Source organism: Rhinolophus sinicus, linkage group LG16 (genome assembly GCF_036562045.2).
Source record: "Rhinolophus sinicus isolate RSC01 linkage group LG16, ASM3656204v1, whole genome shotgun sequence".
Taxonomy (NCBI): domain Eukaryota; kingdom Metazoa; phylum Chordata; class Mammalia; order Chiroptera; family Rhinolophidae; genus Rhinolophus; species Rhinolophus sinicus.
The window spans coordinates 10,849,782-10,869,943 of NC_133765.1; the positions used below are offsets into that span (position 1 = coordinate 10,849,782).

Below are 20,162 nucleotides of genomic sequence, written 5' to 3' on the forward strand. Positions count from 1 at the left end.
ACAGATCCAGCATGAGGACCTGAGGAAATGAGGGTTTAGGCATGCAAAGCAGCTCTGGAAGAGAGATCTGCTGATTCTTGCAAGTTGGATGTCCAGCTGAGGGAATGGGGAGCGCCCCAGGGAAGGGTTTACCCTGAAAGCAAGGTGGAGCTCTGATCTGTGCCCAGAGCAGACGGCACTTGCATCCCAGTGTGGAAGGCAGAGAGAATATTTGGAGAGTCAGTGGTCCTGGCTCCAGGACACGTATGCACTTGGAAAGGCCACTTAACTTCTAGAACCCCAGTGTCCTCCCTGTAAATGCAAGTCACCACGTGTCTACTTTCCAGATACATATAATGAGGACGCAGACGAAAGGAATTTCTGAGATGTGAACTGATAACACCAGTGTAAAGTTGTCAGGTCAGTGACAATTACACCACCATCAATGACAATGGTGAAAAAGAACGAATCATGATCAGGAGGTTGTCCCTTCACTCAGCCTCCATCTTGGTTAGTACACCCATAGGTCCTGCTCTTCCTTTTCAAGGTTGATTTCAGGCCACGAAAGGTCAAGATCAAGTGCCTATTGTGTCTCCAACAAAACCTCGAGTGGCTCTGAGATGGATCTTGTTTTCCTCTTTTTAGTTTGTGTCTGCACTGTACAGCAGGGCTTCTCAATTTTGGCTGCAGGTTATCAGAGTAACCTGGAGAACTTTAAAAACATTTCCAGTGCCCATATGTCCCTCCGAGAGATTCTGAATTCACTGTCATGTTTGGGATCTGAACATCAGTGTTTTAAAATGTGTTTTTTTTTGGTTTGGTTTTGTTTTTTGCATTTTTATTGTGGCGAAACATACATAGAATTTACCATTTTTCAGTGTATGTTTCAGTGGAATTAAGTACATTCACATTGTGCAACAATCACCAGCAGAACTTTTCATCTTTGCAAACTGAAACTCTGTTCCCATTAAATAATAACTCCCCATTCCTCCTCCCCACAGCGCCTGGGAACCACCAATCCACTTCCTGCTTGCCTCCTCAAGGTGTCTCCTCTGAGTGAGGTCAAGCAATATTGGCCCTAGGACATTAGTATTTTTAAAAGCTCTCTGGTGATTCTCTGTGCAGGTAGGACTAGAGGGTAGTGCCAAGTAGGTGTTGCACATGAACTCATTTTTGGCAAAAGAGAATAGACAGAGATGGAGATGATAGTGGGAAAATGGCAGAGAAAAATAATGGGAAAAAATTCAAATCTGCCCAAACTACACTTAGGTCAGGTATTGTTTTCATGAAAAATTAGCTAGAAGGGTAAGGCTGTATTTGTCGGGGCGAACTTCTGAAGCAAGGGATTTTGAATCCTACAACCTGGGTTTGAGTCTTTGCTGTTGAATCGCTGTGTGCCCTTCAGTGAGCAACTTATCGCTGAGCCTCACTTTCCCTGTCTGTCAAATGGAGATAATCATATCTACTTCCCAGGGATGTTGTCAGGCTCAAAAGCAGAGACACAGAATGTGAATGTGTCTGAGGCATTTCAGAATCCTACATAGATGACAGTTGTGATTGATATTGCAAATGGGCAATAATTGCTTCCAACCTATTTTATTTAAGTGCATTAGCCTTGATAACTAAAGGTAGAGAGAGCGCAACTGTTCTAGCTGGGTCCAATCTCTGACCACAGAACATTTCATATAAAGGGGCTTAAAGACTGTTATAAATTAATTTTTAAAGACCAGTCTTACTTCTTGAGCACAAATAACCTTTAGAAAGTGCAATCATTTTCAAGAGACAAGCTGGAAGGGTCATTATGCCATGTTAAAGTCAAAAGGCATTCTAATTTGATAAATGCATTGAAGAAGCATTAATAGAATCATCTCTTCAACTTCTTTGTGTTCGATGCCAGCACCTGCCTTATGTAAAACACACACACACACACACACACACACACACACACGCACGCACACACACGCTCTGGTGCTTTAGATGAACTCTGGGTTTGTTTGGGGCTCTGTGTGTGTCTTATTTAAACAAGATGGAGCTAAGGTTGCATGATGTGTGCTCTTTATTTTTCCATTTAATATTTTAAGAAATAAAGGTAGCGATTAGAGAAAAGCAGAAAAGAGCAAGGTGGGGAGGAGGGTGAAATGGAGGGAGAGAGAAAGAAGCTTGGTTAGCTTTGTCTTGCTAATGTACTTTGTTTTGTGGCTGATGGCCCTTCAGACAGATTCAGACCACCACACAAGGGGGAGGCTACAGAGCAGCAAGACAGCTCAAGTGGAAAGCGTTATTAGGGACAAAAGATGCACCTGCAAAGCTCAGCCTTAATCGTCTCTAGAGGCCAGGGCCGATGTTGGGAGATAAATGCCCAGCACCACCTGAATGAGGTCCTGGCAGCGTGTTTGCCTGGATACTACAGTTAATTCATTGCAGAAGAGGGGTTGCTACCCAGCTACTAGAACGAGCTGCTTCCGCAATGCCTGGATAAGCCCGGTGGCCTTACAAATGCACTCAGTAGACACAAAAGGACCAAGGGAAGGAAATGCAGCATGGCAGGTAGAGGAGAGGGCAAAAAGCTAAGGCCTCTAGAGGAGGAGTAATGAGTTGGTTATTCATGCAGTTCAACTCAGACTAACTAGCTGCTAAACTAAAATCTGTATGTTAAACCCACTATCAATAATTCTCTCATTGGCTCTGCCCCAGGGTCTCATTAGTTAATACCGATATTGTCAGCAGGCCTTAGCCTGTGGAACTGGAGGAAATTCCAAGGATCTCCTTCCTTCCATCCTTCCTTCTCTTCCTTCTTCCTTTCCTCCTTCCTTTTCTTCTTCCCTTCCTCTTTCCCTTTCTTCTTCCTTTCCTCCCTCTCTTCCTTCTTCCCTTTCTTCCTTCCTTCCTTCCTCCTCCCTCCCTTCCAAGAAGAGGGTCTCATCTTCAAATGAAATGAAGTTCCATAACTGAAATAGATCAAGCAAACTGGCTCTGAATAAAGGCAGAGCCCTCACCCCATGGCTCCCAGGTGATCACCTTAGAAGCCAAGATCTCGAGTGTCTGGGCTTGACTCAAACTGATTTAGTTCAGCCCCTTCATTTGACAGGAAACTAAGGTTCAGGGGATGAAGTGCTTTCCCCAAAGTAAGCCCAATGTGCCCTGACCTCCAATCGAGTATGTTTGTCACTATAATACATTTTCTCTCTTATAGACATTTGCAAAATGATGTTAAACAGGTCATCAAGTAAAATGTGGCTTGGACTATAGAATGAATCAATATAACTCAGTTTTCATGGCAAAATTCAATAAATCTGATTTGGAAAGGAAAACAATAGCATAAATAAGACTGGCCTGGGGTCGGGTAGGGGAGAAGGAAGCAAATGAAAACCATGAAAGTTTACAATCAGATTCATCATGTGGTATATTTTCTCCACTAAATTTTTGGTCATCATCTGATTTTAACATGTTAACAGGAAACACAAAATCCTATGTGATCAAAGGTGTGACCTTGGCCAAGATACCCAGGCTCTTTGGGTGTGTTTCCTCCATAACCCATGAGGATTTTGAACCAAATGGTCTTGAAGTTTCTTCTTGTAGAAGAGCCCTACGTTCCTTTAAAGTAGTATGCTGTGCTATTCTACATGGAACCAAAACTGAAAACTTCTGCCTTCATTCTATATTATTGCAGGTGTGCATTAAAGAAAAAGTAGCAAAGCAGAGAGAATGCCTGCCATACTCCTATTCATTCTTCAAGTCCCCACACAAAATTTCCATCCTCCGAGGAATTTTTCTTTTGCCTTGCATGGATATTTTTATTCACATTTTTTCTCCCTTAAACTATTCTTCACTTGTTTAAATGCCTAGAATCTAACACAGTGTCCAGAGCAATAAATCTTTACAATGTTGTTTCATAAATAAAGATGCTGAGAAATGCTCTTGTAATGTTTGCTAAAACCCTCACTGGCAAAAATCGTTTGCTGAGATTGTTTTATTTCTCTCACAACCAAACTAAACCAACTATACCAAATCCCCAAATCACCACTTTGGAATTGCTAAAATTTGTTATAAAACCAAAAAAACCTTTAAAACGTGGCATTGTAAGAATCCCTGAAATCTTCATTTCATTATCTTCAACGAGAAGACCCAACTTTCAGCTTTGAAAGTGAACAATATCCATTTCATTCTAAAGCCAACACATTTTCATTCATAGAGTAACAACTTTAAGCCATATCTTTATATTATTGCAAGCTATTTTAAAACCTTGTCATAGTTTTGCAAGGAGTGGCACCAGCAGGATAAGCTTTGGCTTCTTGTCTCATACGTTAGAAAAAAGCTGAGTGGAACAAGAGAGTTGGTGCATGGACCTGAGGTCCCCAGACCCATCTTAACAGTGTGGAAATTGACATGCCTGGTACTGAAGAAAATTCTAAATACAGGCTCACCTTCTTTGACACTCAGTCGTGGGGATTGGTCTGTGTGGGAGGTTGTATTATAGGCCAACAGTGAACCTGAAAGGCAAAGCAAAAGCAGGTTATAACCAAAATGTTCTTCTGAGATCAAGAGCAGGAGATGTAATGAGAAGGGAGTAGGAGGGGAATAGACAGGGAGATGGGATGAGGGACAGCTGACTCCCTGAGAGAAAGAAAACATTAATGTAATCCATTTGGGGTTAGCTTCCTGGAGTTAGGGTCACTGTAAGTTAGCACAGAATGTTTGTGGGTCAGACACCCACAAGCTCTCCCCAGCAGCCATTTATGGTTCAGAAGTTCTCGGGGTTCACACCATGTCATGGCAGGAACACAGGACAGGGAATCAGAACACCAGGGCCTATCCCAGTTCTGCCACTAACACCCCGTAAGCGACTTTATATGTCTAGACCTTGATTTCTTCATCATAAAAATGAAGGGGCTGAACTGGCAAACTTAAAGACTAGATAGTAACTATTTCAGGCTTTGCAGGCTAAATATAGTTTCTGTCGCACATTCTTCTTTGTTTTTGTTTTGTTTTGTGCATGGGCCAGAGTCGGCCAGAGTTGACCTGCAGCTTGCAGTCTGCCAGGCCCTGGAGAAGACAGTACAATCCTTCCTGCTATGATAGCCTCTGGGTTTATGTGCAAGTCCTTTCACTGGTAGGTGAGAAGCTTGGATAGTCATGTGGGGGAGGGGACTTAGGGGTTGGAAAGAGGTTGGAGATGGTAGTTCTCCCAATGGTAACTTTTGCATGTGTCTAAGAGAACACAGCTAAACATGAAGCATATACAATACACTTTTCTGCCATCCCTGAGTGCTGATATACAATCTTTTAAAATTAAACTTTAATGCAGACCTAGTCTGTATCGCGCACGCGTGCCGGAATTTTAAAGACTTGATAGGGGTTTTTTGTTGTTGCATATTAAGAAACAGTTTCCCTTCTTTCTTAAAACTAGTCTTGTTCCTTAGTTTCAAACAAATTCAAGAGTTTTATTTTGTGAAGTGTAGGGTTTTTTTGTGTGTTTTTTTTTTTCGCGATTCTCCTTGAGATTCACCTGGGGAAACTCTGAAGTGCTTTCAAGATTTCAAGACCAGGGCTAGGGTCAGATTTTACAAAGGACACGATAAGCTCGACATAGTGTTTAAGGCTAAAAAAAGTCTTTCAAAACAATCCTTTTCCCTGTTCCCTGTGGATGAGTGGACTGACTAGGGTGCCAGGGCTTGGAACAGGGAATGGGCTGTCAGACACTCTTATTTTTAGTCTCAAGTCGTGGAAGGGATGCAGGAATGGAGCTGCTGCCTCACCCAGCTGTGGGCGTTTGGTAGTGTGCCTCAAAGAAAATGTGTGCCCTTCCCAGCCAGACCGTGAGGGAGAGAATTTTATGAAAATCATCCAACTGCCTAGAACCTAGGACTTCTGGCTTGGGCGACTATTACTTCTAACTCTGAAATAGTTCCAGACAAAAAAGAGGAGGGGGTTGGTGGTGGTATTGAGCCCGCTAGATGCCAAAGTGTGGCTATGTAGATACCACTTTAGAAATGAGACAGTCACATGCACATCACATCCAAGAACCAGATGCGTTTGGTTATTCCATTCTCAAAAGCATTATGGGCAAAGTGAGGCTGGCACAACCTCATCTTAATATAGTCGTTACACAAATGAGAATTTAAAATTAGACCCACCTCTTACCACTTACTAGCTTTGTGACCTCCATCAATTTACGTAATCTCTCTAAGCCAGAACCTCCTCATATATAAAGTGGGCTAATAATAACACTCACCTAATATGGCATTGTGAGGATTGAATAAAATAATATGTATAAATTGCCCCGAAAGACCTTGGCTCATAATAAGTGTTCAATAAATGCTAGCTATTATCATTACTATTTTTATATCACTTCTCCCACAGACACCACAATTACATACAATAAACCCTTTATAAAAGAGCTTGCCCAGCATTAGTCTTATCCTCTGGAATTAGAGTTATGAACGGGTTCTGCTGCAATAAGAAATAATCCTCCATGACTGGAAGGAGGTTAAGAAATGGAACCAAATGTTCCAAGGGAATAGAAAAAAGTCTCAGGAGTAACCAAGAATGTCTGCCTCTCTGCTCCTGACATTCTCTCCCTCAGGCTGAAACCTCACGGCTAGAGCAAATAAAGAAAAATGATGGTCTCGGAGGAGCACACTGCCTGAGTCATTAGTGCAGATTTAGCTGAGAGCACGAAGCTTAGATAAACCACATTTATTAAATTTCCCCCGTGGTGAAACTTCTTCTTTGGGCACACGTGAATTCCACAGGAAACTCCCAGAAAGCCAGGGTTGTTTGACCTCTGCAAAGCTTGCATGAAATACATATTTCATGGTAACCTCGGAAAAGGATTTTGCCCTGAAGACTGTTCGTGGTTCAAGTTTCACTCCTACAAGGAAAGGCTGCCTTCCCCGAGGAGGGGCTGATTAGGGGCAGCTGACCTCCCTCCCGAGGGACCAAGATTCCCTTCTCTTCACTGATTCTTCTTTAGTTCCTCAGGCTATGGAGGGTGGCACAGCACACTCTTTTCTTAAGGTAACTTGTTCTGAGGTGAGGAGATCCTCTCTGGAGCCTGGCCTCCTGCTCTGTGGCTGTGGATTGCTTTCTCCTGCTTTGAGTCTCCTTCTGCGTGAGGCGAATGTGCCCTGAGCTCCTATACTTTTCGGCTATCACCTCTTCAGAGTAAATGGGCTGAGATGAGGAGGGAAGGGAGCCAACACTCGTGGAATGCTCACCGTGCCAGACACTTTACATCTATTCTCTCACTTAATCCTTACATGAGCCGGGTAAAGCCAGTAGCACACGATTCCCTTTCACAGCTGAGGAAATCAACATTCAGAGAAGTCAAGTAATTTGCCCAGGATCACACAACCAGAAAGCCCGGGAGGCAAGAGTCCCATTCTGGTCCAGTGGACCTTGCAGCCGCCAGGCTAAATCTAAGAAACAGACAGCACTCGCCTATGGTGTTGGAAGTCAGCACAATAGTCACCTTTGGGGAGGAAGGGGTGGTGACAGAGAGGGGGCACAAGGGAGCTTCTAGTCTGTTCCTTGACCTGGGGGTGCTTATATGAGTCAGTGGATTCACTTTGTGATAATTCCTCCAGTTGTGCATTTATGATTTTTGCACTTTTTTGTGTGTTACACTTCAATTAAAATGTTTATTTGCTTCTTTGCTTATGTATTAGTGTATGTATGTAGGTATATGTGTATTTCTATTTATTTGGGGCGCTGAAAAGCATGTGGCTGCTGCAGAGAATGGAATGATCCTCCCAATGTGAAAACATAAGGACAAAATAAATCTCCATTTTTGAGTCCATCCACCACTGGAGACCGTATTGGGATCTGAAAGAAGATGGAAATGAGCAGAGTGAAGCTTTGCAGGTGTGGGGTAGAGCCCAACAGTCGGGCTTTCTTCAGCTTTGTATTGTCCCCACCTAACCTGCTCTTTATCCCAGACACCTGGAGTAGAGGCAACAGCAGTGTCCCAGTGCCAAAGCCTTTGTCTCCTGCCTCAGAGAGAATTCTCCCATCTCCCACCCTGACAGTCAGCCTATCAAATCTGGGTCTCTCTCCCCTTTCTCTGTGCTGTGTCAATGGCTCGGGTAGGGAGGGCAGAGGGAGGAGGGAGGCAAGGCCCAGCTGACTATTGAGTCCAGGGAAACCTGGCCCTTTGTTCCGCTGAGATCTTGTTCTCCTTTCCTGGTCAGACCTGGGCCTGGAAGGGATAATACTTCACCAGCTTAATGACCCGGACCCATCACCTTTGCCCTACCATCTGAGGCTGCTGGTGGGAATGCCACAAGACGCAAAATGTGTTTTTCATTTAGTTTAAATTAAAAATGGGAATCAAGATAGATACCTTCTCTGTGGTCTCCCTGTCACACAACATATTTCATTCTCTTGGGCCGCCGCTATTTAAAAACACAGTTTCTTAGCATTTTTTCACAGGCCAGACCCAGTTATACATATAGAACCCAACTTTTTGTGCAATGAAAAAAGACTCTTTTCCCTGCTGCCTCTGGTGGGCCCCACCCAGGACCTTTTGGGCTCCCAGAAACCCCAAACTCCCCCCTGTGGCCCTGAGTCTGAACTGCCAGTTGGGACAGCTCTCACTTTGTTTGAGGTCCGGCCCAATCTCATTTCCCGCAGCCCGCGGACTGTAAATATGGCCTCTGCCAAATGGGGTGTGCCTGAGAGAGATACTGCAGGGCTGCCAGTCAGGTTCAGAGTGTGGGGTGCCGCCGGGAAGAGAGAAGGACAGGGTTAGTGCGGTGATAGGTTTGGCTTAATCTGCTTCATTCCAGGAGACCACAGGAAAGTTTTCCGAAAGCATTTATCTCTTGGTACAAATAAAAACAGAAAATGCTGTGGGGAAAGTGGCTTGGCTCTTAACATGGAAGCCCCAGGGGAGTGAGGCAAATTCTAAAGTAGCAAAGGGAACTGTGCTGGCACTCTATTGGGTCATCTCCCCTGACAGGTGAGGCTGTGAGCCTGGTTTCAGCCTGGGACTTAAGAGGCCTGGGCCTTAGATATCAGGCTGCTCTCCAAGGGTTGTATGCCTTGGAGACACATTTCTGAAGCACTCAAGGCCTCAGTAGCTTTCGCTTTAAAATGGGGATTATAAATAGGTGCCTATGTGGTGTCCACAAGGGGGCATCCTGTCCATGTACAGAGAATGACACCTGGGGAGGGAGACACACACCTGAGCCCTGGTGTCCCTAGGAGACTCCAGAATCATCCTGAGTACTGTGTGCGCCTCCTCCTCAGGCCCAGCCCTCACCATCCTGCTCCCATTTCAAGTTTGGACAATGTCACAGAGGGACAGTATAGGGTACAGCCACTCCATCAGGAATAGCTGAAAAGCCAAGGTCTGAAGAACAAGCACCTCCAGGCAGGCTGGATAAATGCTAACATGCCAGGCCATCGGACAGGGTATAGTGGGGCTTGGGGCATTGCTATTTCTTCTCTGCCCTGGGAAAATACACTTTTTAATTTAAAATTTGGTATTGAAAGTATAGCTCCCCCCGCCCTGCCCCCAGACAACCAGAATAAGTACTCAGGCACTTTTTGTGAAAGTGTAAATGTGATGCCAGAGCTTCTTAACCTATCAGGTTTCCTTTTTTTCCTGCTAAAATCCAGAAAGATCAGACACTGGAGAATCACAATGAATCTGGAGCCTTCTGACATACAACTAAGTTCTCAGGTCTCCAATTCTCCTCTGATGACTTTCCTTAGCCTCATAGTATTCCTCCATCTGTGTGGAGGAGGAGCTCAGCTGTTTTCCTTCCATTTCTTGCCGAAGTGGAAATGTTTGAACCCCAGACCGCTACTCAATAAAAGGACAGGTGATAAAGCACAAGGCATTAGCGCCCCTTCCCTCTTCCTCAGCTCAGCTACCCCGACCTCTTTCCCCAAAGCACTGGCCTCCCTGCCTGAGCACAAAACATCCGCTGGAAGTGGGTCTGGAAAAACAATAAAGCATTTGAAGACACTCTGGTCTACACTAGGGAGTTCCCAGCAACCCAGGCAGCAGACGGCCACGAGGCATATGACCTCCCGCAGTCGTTTAGCAGGCCTCCCACCACCCAACGCCACAGGGTCCCAGAGGAGGGACCCTGAAGGTAGACACCAATTAGAAAGAAGCATGAATCCAAACTGTTTTCCAGGATAGTGGATCATTTTCAATCCAGATTCCTCAAAAGGCCTCTAGACTATTACAATACTATGCTGGGGCAAGTGTGTTTGAACCTTAATACAAGCATTTTAATTTTTGCTTTTGCAGGCAGATGTGGTTTTTATATCAATGCACAGGCCACTATCTATTTAGCTGTTTCAACATTGTATCATTATATGTGCTTTGTTCCATCTTCTTTCAACTCTGGAAATTTGCTCCACTAATAATCTCCGTTCTGGAAACTTCACGTTTTTAAAAATTTCATTGGGGCATCTTCCTTAATGTCTACAAATATTCTTAAAAAGAGAGAAGGACAAAAGAAGCCACCCCCACTTTTCCTTGCCTGCTACCTGTACCCCCACAATACGACACTCTCTGATCGCCACTTCTTCACCACCTGCTTACTCCTTTGCCCTGATTATTTGCTCTCCTCCAACAGAGATCCTCCTTAATGGTTTTCAGCGACCACCTTATCAAATTCCTGGGCCCTTTGAGCAGGTGCTGGTCTTACTGCAGGCTCTGTGGCGTGGGTTCTTGTGTGATAGGAAGTCCTAGTGGGGACTTGGGTTGTTTATGACCTGCCAGAACGCAGGCCCTTGGGGATCACATGGCACAAATGGGCTTTCCCTGCATCAGGTCAGAATCTGCTTGAACATTTCTCCCACAAGGGCATCTGCCATGGAGCCCCAAATTATTAAACCCTTTCCGTGTTCTGAGCACGCCGACCATGCAGCAGCTATCCATCTCTTGTCCCACAAAGGCAGAGAAGGAGCCAGTGATGCCTGGACCTCCTGCTATGTGATACCAGGAGAAACAGAAAGGCAGACTCGGCCAGTGATTTTGCTTTGCTGGTCTCTCTGTCTCGTGCCCACTTCTACCCCTGTCCTGCCCATCTAGCATTATTATAAAACTCTATTCAAAGATTCTATTTAAAAAAGAAAATTCTATAAATACTTAAAGGCTGAGAAGTACAGATTGTTAGAAAATGCGAATTCTCCAAAGCTCAGAAACACTGGGTGGAAAATTGCCCCCTCTTTTGAAATGGTTGTTTCTTGGGCTGACCTCATGTTGCAACAAGACTCAGACATGAGGTAATTGCTCTGCTGTTAATATATACTGCATCATCCACACTCTCCCACTGGTTACCAGACGCCTTGGAGAGGTGACCAAAGAGCCCAGAGGCACCGGTGGAAACTACTGAAGGCATTTTTTAAATTTTTAATTTTCAAAGCCAGTGTGTATGTGTCCCTACCCCGCACAGACGGTTACACAAATAGCGAGTTGAAGACCCACTGAATAACGGAGGGCAAATGAAGAACTAACTAACCCGAGCCCAGGAGATCAGGAAAAGTGGCCCATAGGCATTGCCCAAAGATCTCAGCTTTCAAGGGGCTTTAAAATCATGCAACTCCTTCCTTCTGAAGCTTAACTTTTTTAAGAATCCCAGCAACCTTAGCCTCTGACAGCAAACGCTGCATCCTGAGGCTGTGCCTATCTTTGGCTGGCTATTAGAAAGCTCTCTCGTATGATGAGTCCACATCTGTTTTCCTGTTGCTTTAACTCCCAAATCTTAGTTTCATCTTTTCTGGCCACAGAATCATCCTTCAATACTTGTGGTCATTGATATATCACCTGGCCTGGATTTCTGGTGAAGAATTAAGGCCGAGGTTATTAACGGGCCTAAAAGAATTCTGTTCCTACCTCTGTGTATGTCTTATATCAAATAAATTGTTGGTTGCTTGGTGCTAGAGAACCCTTATACTGGAGAAATCCTTTGGACAACTGTGCACGCTCTTTCATAAACTCTCCCTTTCCAAAGGTCTTCTCCTTTTCACTGTGCCAGGAGAAAGCTTGCAACAGATCCTAACAGACCTGTAGCATCTGCTACTTTCCCTGTTTATCTAAGAAAGGTGTGTAGGTAGCAGCCGTAAGGGTGGGGTAGGAGGTATCAGGGTGACCCCAAGAGTAAGAGGAAGCTAATGTGTAAATTTTGAAAACCTTAAATCCTAAATCCATGAATCTAGATTTACTGAAGGAATGCTAAATCATTCCTTAGGAAAATTTCAGCCAGGGTACCCATCGATTTACAATTACAGGGCAAAGTAGTTTCTGGGAAAGGGTCCTCATGGGAAATGTGTGACCAGTCTCTGGCAGACCCCTGTAGACCACAGCTCCTTACTACTTCTCCGTTCCTCATGTTACTTCCCTTGACACTATGGGACTGAGTCAGCCCCCTTGCAGGGTCTGTAGAAGCCCATATGACCTTGGTAACTGTACAGGCCCAAACCTTCAGCTCTTGCAGCATATACCCAACATAAACTGATGGATGGCAGGGGACCCAATCTCTTTTCCCGGATTGGCTCCAGGGGAAGCTGGTCTTTGTCGGGAATGAGCCTTGCAGAGCTCTCTCCCAGCCCTGGGGACTTGGGCTATACCACAGGGGGTTTCACTGCCCAGAAACAAAGAGGGCACTTACTTTCCCTGAGGTAATTGAGGTGTGATAACAGCACTTCTGTGTTGTAGAGGGAGGTGGCTCGGAGGAAGTCCTCTTTGTTCATTTTACACAGTTCCTTGCCATCCATGTTCTGGAAAAAGGCTGTGTCGATCTCCATCAAGCCGTACTCCTTTATCGCCCACTCCAGCCACTGCCGCACGTGCTCCTGCGTCCACAGCGTGGGGTCTGCAGGGGAAAAGACCCGTTAGCAAGGGCTGCAGGTGAGGCTCCCTCCACTTCATGAAGGCTGAAGAGCCTCTGTCTGTCTTCCTCCCTACCTCCTTCCTTGCCCTCTGTGTCTCTCTTCTCTCCTGTCTCTTTTCCTCTCTCCCTCTCCCTGGAACTTCATTGGGAAAGAGGGGTCCCTCCCAGATGCTCCTCCCAGCACCCCCATCTGGCTGCACAGCATCTGTCACTGCCTGAGCCATTTAGCACTCTGGGGAGCCTCTTAGCTGCCTCACTCTGGGCCTGACAGAACACTCTCTTTAAAGCTTTCAGAAGGCAACTGAAACCTTTGCCTGAGAAATGGTGCCATGAAAATGAAAATAAACACAGTTCCACAGACCCAGGGACCAAAGTCTCTGGAAAGGGAAACCATCTGTATCTTGAGAACATTGATGATTTCACAGAAGAAAATGGATCTCTCAGATGGAGAGAGAGATGTACACATCTGTACACACTTTTCCTGCAAGTCCATCTGCGCAGATAGGAAACCCAGTGGCGTTAAGTCCTTAACATGAATCCAGCCTGGGTTTTCTCCTTTTGGAGACAGCTGTGTTCATTCTCCAAGCGTTTTTAAGATATTTAAATCCCCAAAGATGAAATGCTGTCAGAGAGAAAACCTTTAGCCCTTGAGGGAACTTCAAAAATGTAAGGACCTGAGGCCACATCCTCGTAGGACCCTCATAACTTCTTCTCACCCAGGTAGGTGTATGAGAGGGAATGTGTGCACTGCGAGTGCTGGTGAGGAGTCCAGCATGTTCCACAGCAGGTAGAGGCGCTCCACCTTATCATTTATCATGTTCTGGAGGCCACCTCTTTCCTTTCCTCGGCAACCAATTGTTAGCGAATCCTGTAAACACTTTAAACATGCTCATCATAGATGAAAACAACATGGCTCTTGGCCTCATAAACGACCTATCCACGTCAGACATTCAGGTAGGAAAGCACATAATTAGGCAATAGATTTTGTGGTGGCAGGTGAAGCAATCATAAGTGGAGGTTAATAGTGTGAATTTGGGAAGTCATGGAAGGCTTCCTGGAGGAGGAGAGAAAATTGGACATTATATGTCAGCTGTCAGCCCCAGCTTCTCCTGAGCCTGTTTCATTAGTATATTTATTTGGTAGGAATATCTGTGCTACCTCTCAACCACCTCACCCTCTCCTGCTAAGAGTCTGTGAAGTTTCTTGGAAAAAATAGGAATCAGGTTTGAACCATTAGGAGAGGCCAAGCGGAAAGAAGCAAAGTTCTGTTGTCTCCCTCACAGCCTGCAGCTGGGCTGCCAGAGGTGATTCCCCTGTGCTTTTACTCAGAGCTTCTGCTGGTTGCCCTTGTCTGATATGGGTTCTCCATTTCTCCTTGGTTTTTATATGTGAGAATCAGGGTGGCAGGAGCTGCGTCTACTTTGTAAAGTGCCCGTCAGTGGCCCATTCGTGGAGTGGTTGCTGTATTTGTGCTGAAGGCAGAGGGGCTGGCAAAAGAGGAGGATGAGGAGAGGAAAATCTGGAGTTATAGTTCCCAGGCTGCTGCTGACTGTCATACCACAACCCAGTACCCGGCAACTAGTAATTGTCCAGATTTTGGGTGCCTACTACGTGCCAGCTGCTCCACGTGTCCTATTTTTCACTTATCAAGAAAATCCTGCAAAATGGCTTTTGTCTTCATTTTACAGATGGAAAGTGGAGTCTTGAAAGGTTAAGTACTTAGCTCATCTGTAAGTCCCATGCTGAGCTGGGGTTCCAATCCGAGTCTTCCCAGGACCTCACTTAGTTGAGGGGGGACATCCCCTGACCCAAAACCTGTTCTCTTGCCTTCTCATGATCCTGCCTGAACTCACCTGTGAGTTACTCTGTTATTAAGTAAAAAACAGAGCTCCTCTTAGAGCAGGGGTGTCCAAACTGCGGCCCGCGGGCCAACTGCGGCCCGCAATCCATTTTTAATTGGCCCACAGCAAATTCCAAAAATATATTTAGTTTACTTAAATAAACCAGGTGAGGCAATACGTACTTCACCTCGAGTGAGTGGCCCGGCTGTTTGTGTATTTTACCGCATATGGCCCTTGGTGAAAAACGTTGAAAAAAGTTTGGACACCCCTGTCTTAGAGCTTCGTTATACAAGTTCAAAACAATTAGGCATGGACCATTGGTAACTGGAAATAATTTTGTACAACTTCAGAATTCTAAAGAAAAATGGTGGGGGCTGGGGGGTTGGATTTCATAGCGTATTACTTCATCTGATCTCCTTGGCTTCTCCAAATTCCTCACTTTCAGTCTCCAAGGCCTCAGATTAGATTTTATACCCATATTTAATTAATTTTATTATTTCCTCCCTTGCTTTGAGCTCTATCATAATATCATTTCGCTGCCTTTACAGCACAATGAATTATAAATCTTCCATTCTGGATCATGCTCAACTCTTCCAAATGGGACTTCCTAGATGATTTAGTCCCAGTTTCTTCCCATCCAAACTTAGACCTGGCGGTTAACTAGGATCCTCATATATACTTATTTTAAAATCCCACCACAAATTCAATTGCGTCCTCCACCAACGTTTTATTTCCTTGATCAGTGGACTTGCTTAAATGAGACTTTTCCTCATGTCCAGGAGGCTCTCCTGGAGGAAGCCAAACTGAGGATAATGCTTAAAGAGTGAGCCAGAGGTAAAATAATGAAGTAAATCCATAGCTAATGAATTCATTACACAAAGTGTTTTAAAAAACCCTTTGATATCAGTTTATACTATTTTCATTATTACTGCTACAGTTACCTTGGCCCACTGAAAACTGATATTTTGACATTCTTTTTGAAAGCATCACAATACCAATTCAGAGTTGAAGGGCCAACCAAGCACTCTGACCATCTTTGTCCCCTTTTCCTATCTCCCCGCCAAAGTGACTACAGAAATGAGATGGTGTCAACATCTGGTTCAGAGACAATCTCTGGTCCCCTAACGCCTTTGGTCCTGAACCTCCCCTTCCCATGCTGGCCGCTGTTTGGCGAGGCAGGGGAGTTTGACACTAAATAAGCAAAGGCCTGGTGAGGCTTGGCTTGGCTTTGGGGAGTACGGAGCGTTCCTACCATGTCCGCTGTAGTACAGTTTCATTGTCTGCCTTCTTTAGATGAGAAGGGAAAAGACACAGTCCTCTTGGACCTTACAAATGCACCCGAGCTAACAATTCCTAGCTGAGGTCCCGGAGGAGATCAAGCTTTAAATGATGCAGGTCATGCAATGTGCATAAAGCAGTTTCCATGAGGCCTAGCACCTGGAAAGTGCTCAGTAAAGGGGAGCTATGCTTCCTCCTTGTGAGATCACATGATGCTTGTGGAAGAAGGAAACTAAAAGTGCTTTATGAAGAGCTTTCCAGTGCTATAGGGTGCAGAAACATTCCCATTAACCCACCTCTCTCCTGCCTCACTCATCCCCATACTTCCCATCCTTGACACCTTGAATTTGGCCCAGGACACATGGGTGTGGCTATAGTTCCAACAGATGATGAGACACAGCTTCCCATGGAAAATAAATATAATACAAAGGGCCAGGGAGGAGAGGCCCACACAAAACCATGCCTCCTAGACCAAGAAGCAAGTGCCTCTGGATCACCTCAAAGAGATGTCTAATCGTTGCCCTCATTCACGACTGTATTTACACTTTTCCAAATGGAAGGGGCTTTGCCTTTTTGGTAAAGTTATTTTGGTAAAATGAATTATAATCCCTGCCCTATAATTCACTTTGCTTAAGCTTTGGATGTTCTAGTTCCTTCTACCTGGCACTAACTCTACACGTTGCAGTTTTCAAGCTCCCTTTTGGACCAGGCGGCTGAGCTTGCTAGTCTAGCCGAGGCAGAGTGTCCAGCCAATACGCTGAAGGCTTAAACAATGATTTTATTTTCTGTAACCAACAGTACCAATACCTATGAAAAAATAGGCTATTTTTACATAATGACATAACTTGCTGCACACATGTTAAGGCGCTCTATTTGTTAAATATAGTTATTTCTATTTTGAAGCTGGCTATAATTTTGGAAAGGTGGAACCCTGCAGATGCCAGGAAGCACATGCCTGATGGGCATGACAGATCTCTGTAGCCACGTTTCTCCTTAAAGGCAAAGGGTGGATGTGTCTGGAGGTTCCTGGGACTCCTGTTGGCTTCAAACGGCCTTGCATCTGCTCTCTTCGCAGGACTCATCCTATGGGACCAGGCACTGACATGCGAGTAGAGTCTGTGATGTGACCTGTTTGAGGGTGGGGCTTCTGGAATCTGCACTTGAGGGTTTTGATGACATTGAGATACTGCCTTGGAGGGAAGCTAGGGGAGAAGGTAAGAAGTGCCACTGTCCCAAGTTAGCGTTTCCACAGAGAACAGGGTACCAGGGAAAGGTTTAGATGCTACCAGGACAGGCCTACCCTTTAACCCAGAAGAGTAAGGATGTGGATGCAAGCCAGCAGCCTGGTTCCAAAGTACCTGCGGGGACGATGACCCTCCTCTCGTTGGTGGTCATGTTGGGAGGAGGGGGACCGTTCTTCTCATCCATGTAGCTGTTGTAGTTCATGGCATTGGACTCGCCTCCACCAACCAGCTTGCTGCACTTGCTAACACTGCAGTCCACTGGAGACTCCCTAGAGCGAGAGGAGACAAAGCCCGGAGGAAGTCATCACTGCCAGTGCCATCGCACAGCGCGGGAGCTCGCCCCAGCCAATCGCTCAGACAGCGGGGAAGCCGATTTCCCAGACCCACCTGGTGCAAGAAGGATGACAAGATGATGCCACCTCATTTCTATCCTCCATGCTGCCACCAGAGTTTTCTTCAAATCCCATCCTGATCCTATAATTATGATACTTAAAAACTTTTGGCAGCTCCAACTGCCCTGAGACTAGAGTCTGGTCTTCTCAGTACGAGATCACAGCTCCCACCTGCCTGCAGTTGACACGTTTCACTTTGTTGCCAGGCAGCCCCACACTCTGGCAGCCCTTGCACAAGTCTGCTCCCCATAGTGTTTCTGCCTCAGTTCTGGGATTGTCACTCTGTGTGACTCTTAGCTTGGCAGGCGCCCTATCCCCTTGCTGGATGGAGGTTTTCCTAAGATGGTGACATTCCTTAGTCTTTTTAACCTTGATGTCTTATATAGAGCCTTATATAGGAGGTGAGCGATCGATGTTTCCTGAGTGAATTATTTCTATTGCATGTATATAATTTCAATGCATTTCTCATATACTGTTCTATTGGAACTTCCCAATAACCCTCCAAGATAGGCACAACAAGGGTTAATAGCCCCTTTTTACGGTTAAGGAAACCAAGACGTGAGTGAGGTGACTGGACCCTGGGCCAGATCTTCAGTGTTAAGCTTCCCTATCAAAACATACATGCAGAAGAGCGGGTCACTGGTTGAAGGAGGAATAGAATCCAAGAACTTGAACCTGATGGGGAGTCTGTGGCCCTTGTGGCATTTTGCAGCCCTGGCCACCCAACTTACAGGGGAAGCATACAGACATGCACAAGGGACAAAGTGAGTCATCCAACCTGCCCTCAAAGTACGTAGCCCAATTAGCACCAGGAATTTTGCAAGCTGGGTGCACAGAGGCCCTCAGTAGCTTCAGCTCAACAACGAGCAGCCACTTGGAGGTCTGAGCTGACACCCAACTTGTGGTCACCTGGTGCCTGGCTCAGGCTGGCAGGACACGCTACATACCCCCACCCAGTGTCATGGAGCCTGTCTGTATGCCCAGAGGCAGTGCCGTCCTGCCTTGCCCTAGCTTCTTCTCAGCCACTCGGCAGTGGCAGGACCAAAGGAGATGGCTAGCAGGCCAAGGAGAGGCTGCAGCCATTCTACGGAGCAGGAGACTTCAGTTCTGGCCATCTGGGAGAGGGCCCATTGTCCCAAGCGCTCCACACCTGGCCTTCAGACCAATGAGTTCAGATAAGGTTCAGATTATAGCCGTCGTGCTCTGGGCCGCAGAACCTCTCCAGGCTTTCCAAAGGCATGGCCCTTGCCCTCCCTCGCTCTGCTGTGGGCAGGGATGGACCATCACGAGGCCTTAAGGATCAGGGTCGTGCCACAGAGGGTTCTGCCCCTCCTGCAACGTGGTGGCAGCAGCTCCAAACGCAGGGAGAGCAGCCACTAACACAGAAGAAGGGAGTAACAGCGCCAGAGGGTGGGGACTCGGCAGGGTGGGGGAGGCCTGAACACATTCAATAAAGAAAATTAAATGAATTTGTTTCTTAATCTGAAAGGAAAAAAGTATTGAAGATCACTTATCATAGCTAGGAGATAAATGCTCCACTGAGATATTAGAAGGCAGACGGTAATTTTTTCCTGATGTCTTACAGAGGGGAACATGGGCTGAAAATGAAAATAAGATGTATAACTTACACATGTTAGAATTTAAGGTTTTACTATTCGCCTACTGTTTTTCCAGGCAGAGAACCAAGAACCAGCCGTCAGAGCCCCAGATCGTTGAAGGTTTAATGTCCCCATGGCAGTGTGAGGGAGGCAGTAGCTCATCAGGGCTTTTCACCAGGGTTTGGCCTTTGGCTTCTGCTGTTGAAGGACTTGGCCTGAGATGAAGCCGTCCCTGAAAGACCCTGGTCCTGGGTCTGAGCTGGGCTCTGGTCGAGCTCACTGTGTGCCCCCCTCCTCATAGAGAACTGCAAGCAGGCATATGTGCACACATACACATACACATGCACACCCAGCACACATATGCAAGCATGCACACATGTACACACGTGTGCACACAACATACACACGCATGCACGCATACACACATACACAGATGCATGCCCAACGCACACATGCATGCACACACGTGCACATGTGCACACACGCACACCCGTGTGTGTGCGCGTACACATGCATGTGTGCACACATGTACACACACACACACATACACACACACGGCCACCATGGTCTGGCAGACTTTCTCAGTATACTTGTCCATTGTGAAACAACCCAACTGCTGCAGAAGTTTGGAGGATTAAGCTGGCCTTCGACCAAAACAGCAACGTTGTCATTGGCTGGGAACTCCATGGCAGAGGGTGGGGCTGCCAGAGCACACAGCACTCTGGAGGAAGCCGGAGCCCCAGGGCCGTGGGCAGGGGCAAGAGAACTTTCAGCCAGGAGAGCACGGCTTGTCCAGGCGCAGGCGTGCTGGAAGGGGAGGTGCTCCTCCACAGGCTTCACTCCCTTTTAGAAACTTTGGGGAGACGAATTTCAACAAATTCTTTTCCACATCATCCAGGCCTCTGGGGATTTCTGAGCCCCAAACTGACCCTGTGCCATGCAGAGGTGAGAAGTCAGAACCTAAGAAATCACTAAA

The 20,162-nt window shown here is 46.0% G+C and overlaps 1 protein-coding gene across 4 annotated transcripts in view; it reads right to left on the reverse strand.

The window, feature by feature from the left end:
- FLI1 (Fli-1 proto-oncogene, ETS transcription factor) overlaps nucleotides 1-20,162 on the reverse strand; it is a 120,839-nt gene that overhangs the window by 24,927 nt on the left and 75,750 nt on the right. For all 4 annotated transcript variants that reach the window (XM_019714818.2, XM_019714820.2, XM_074321948.1 and 1 more), the window contains 3 exons: nucleotides 17,311-17,465; nucleotides 12,612-12,815; nucleotides 4,404-4,469 (listed from right to left, as the gene is read on the reverse strand). In XM_019714818.2, the coding sequence (XP_019570377.1) occupies nucleotides 4,404-4,469; nucleotides 12,612-12,815; nucleotides 17,311-17,465 (425 nt within the window). The remainder of the gene's footprint in view (nucleotides 1-4,403; nucleotides 4,470-12,611; nucleotides 12,816-17,310; nucleotides 17,466-20,162) is intronic.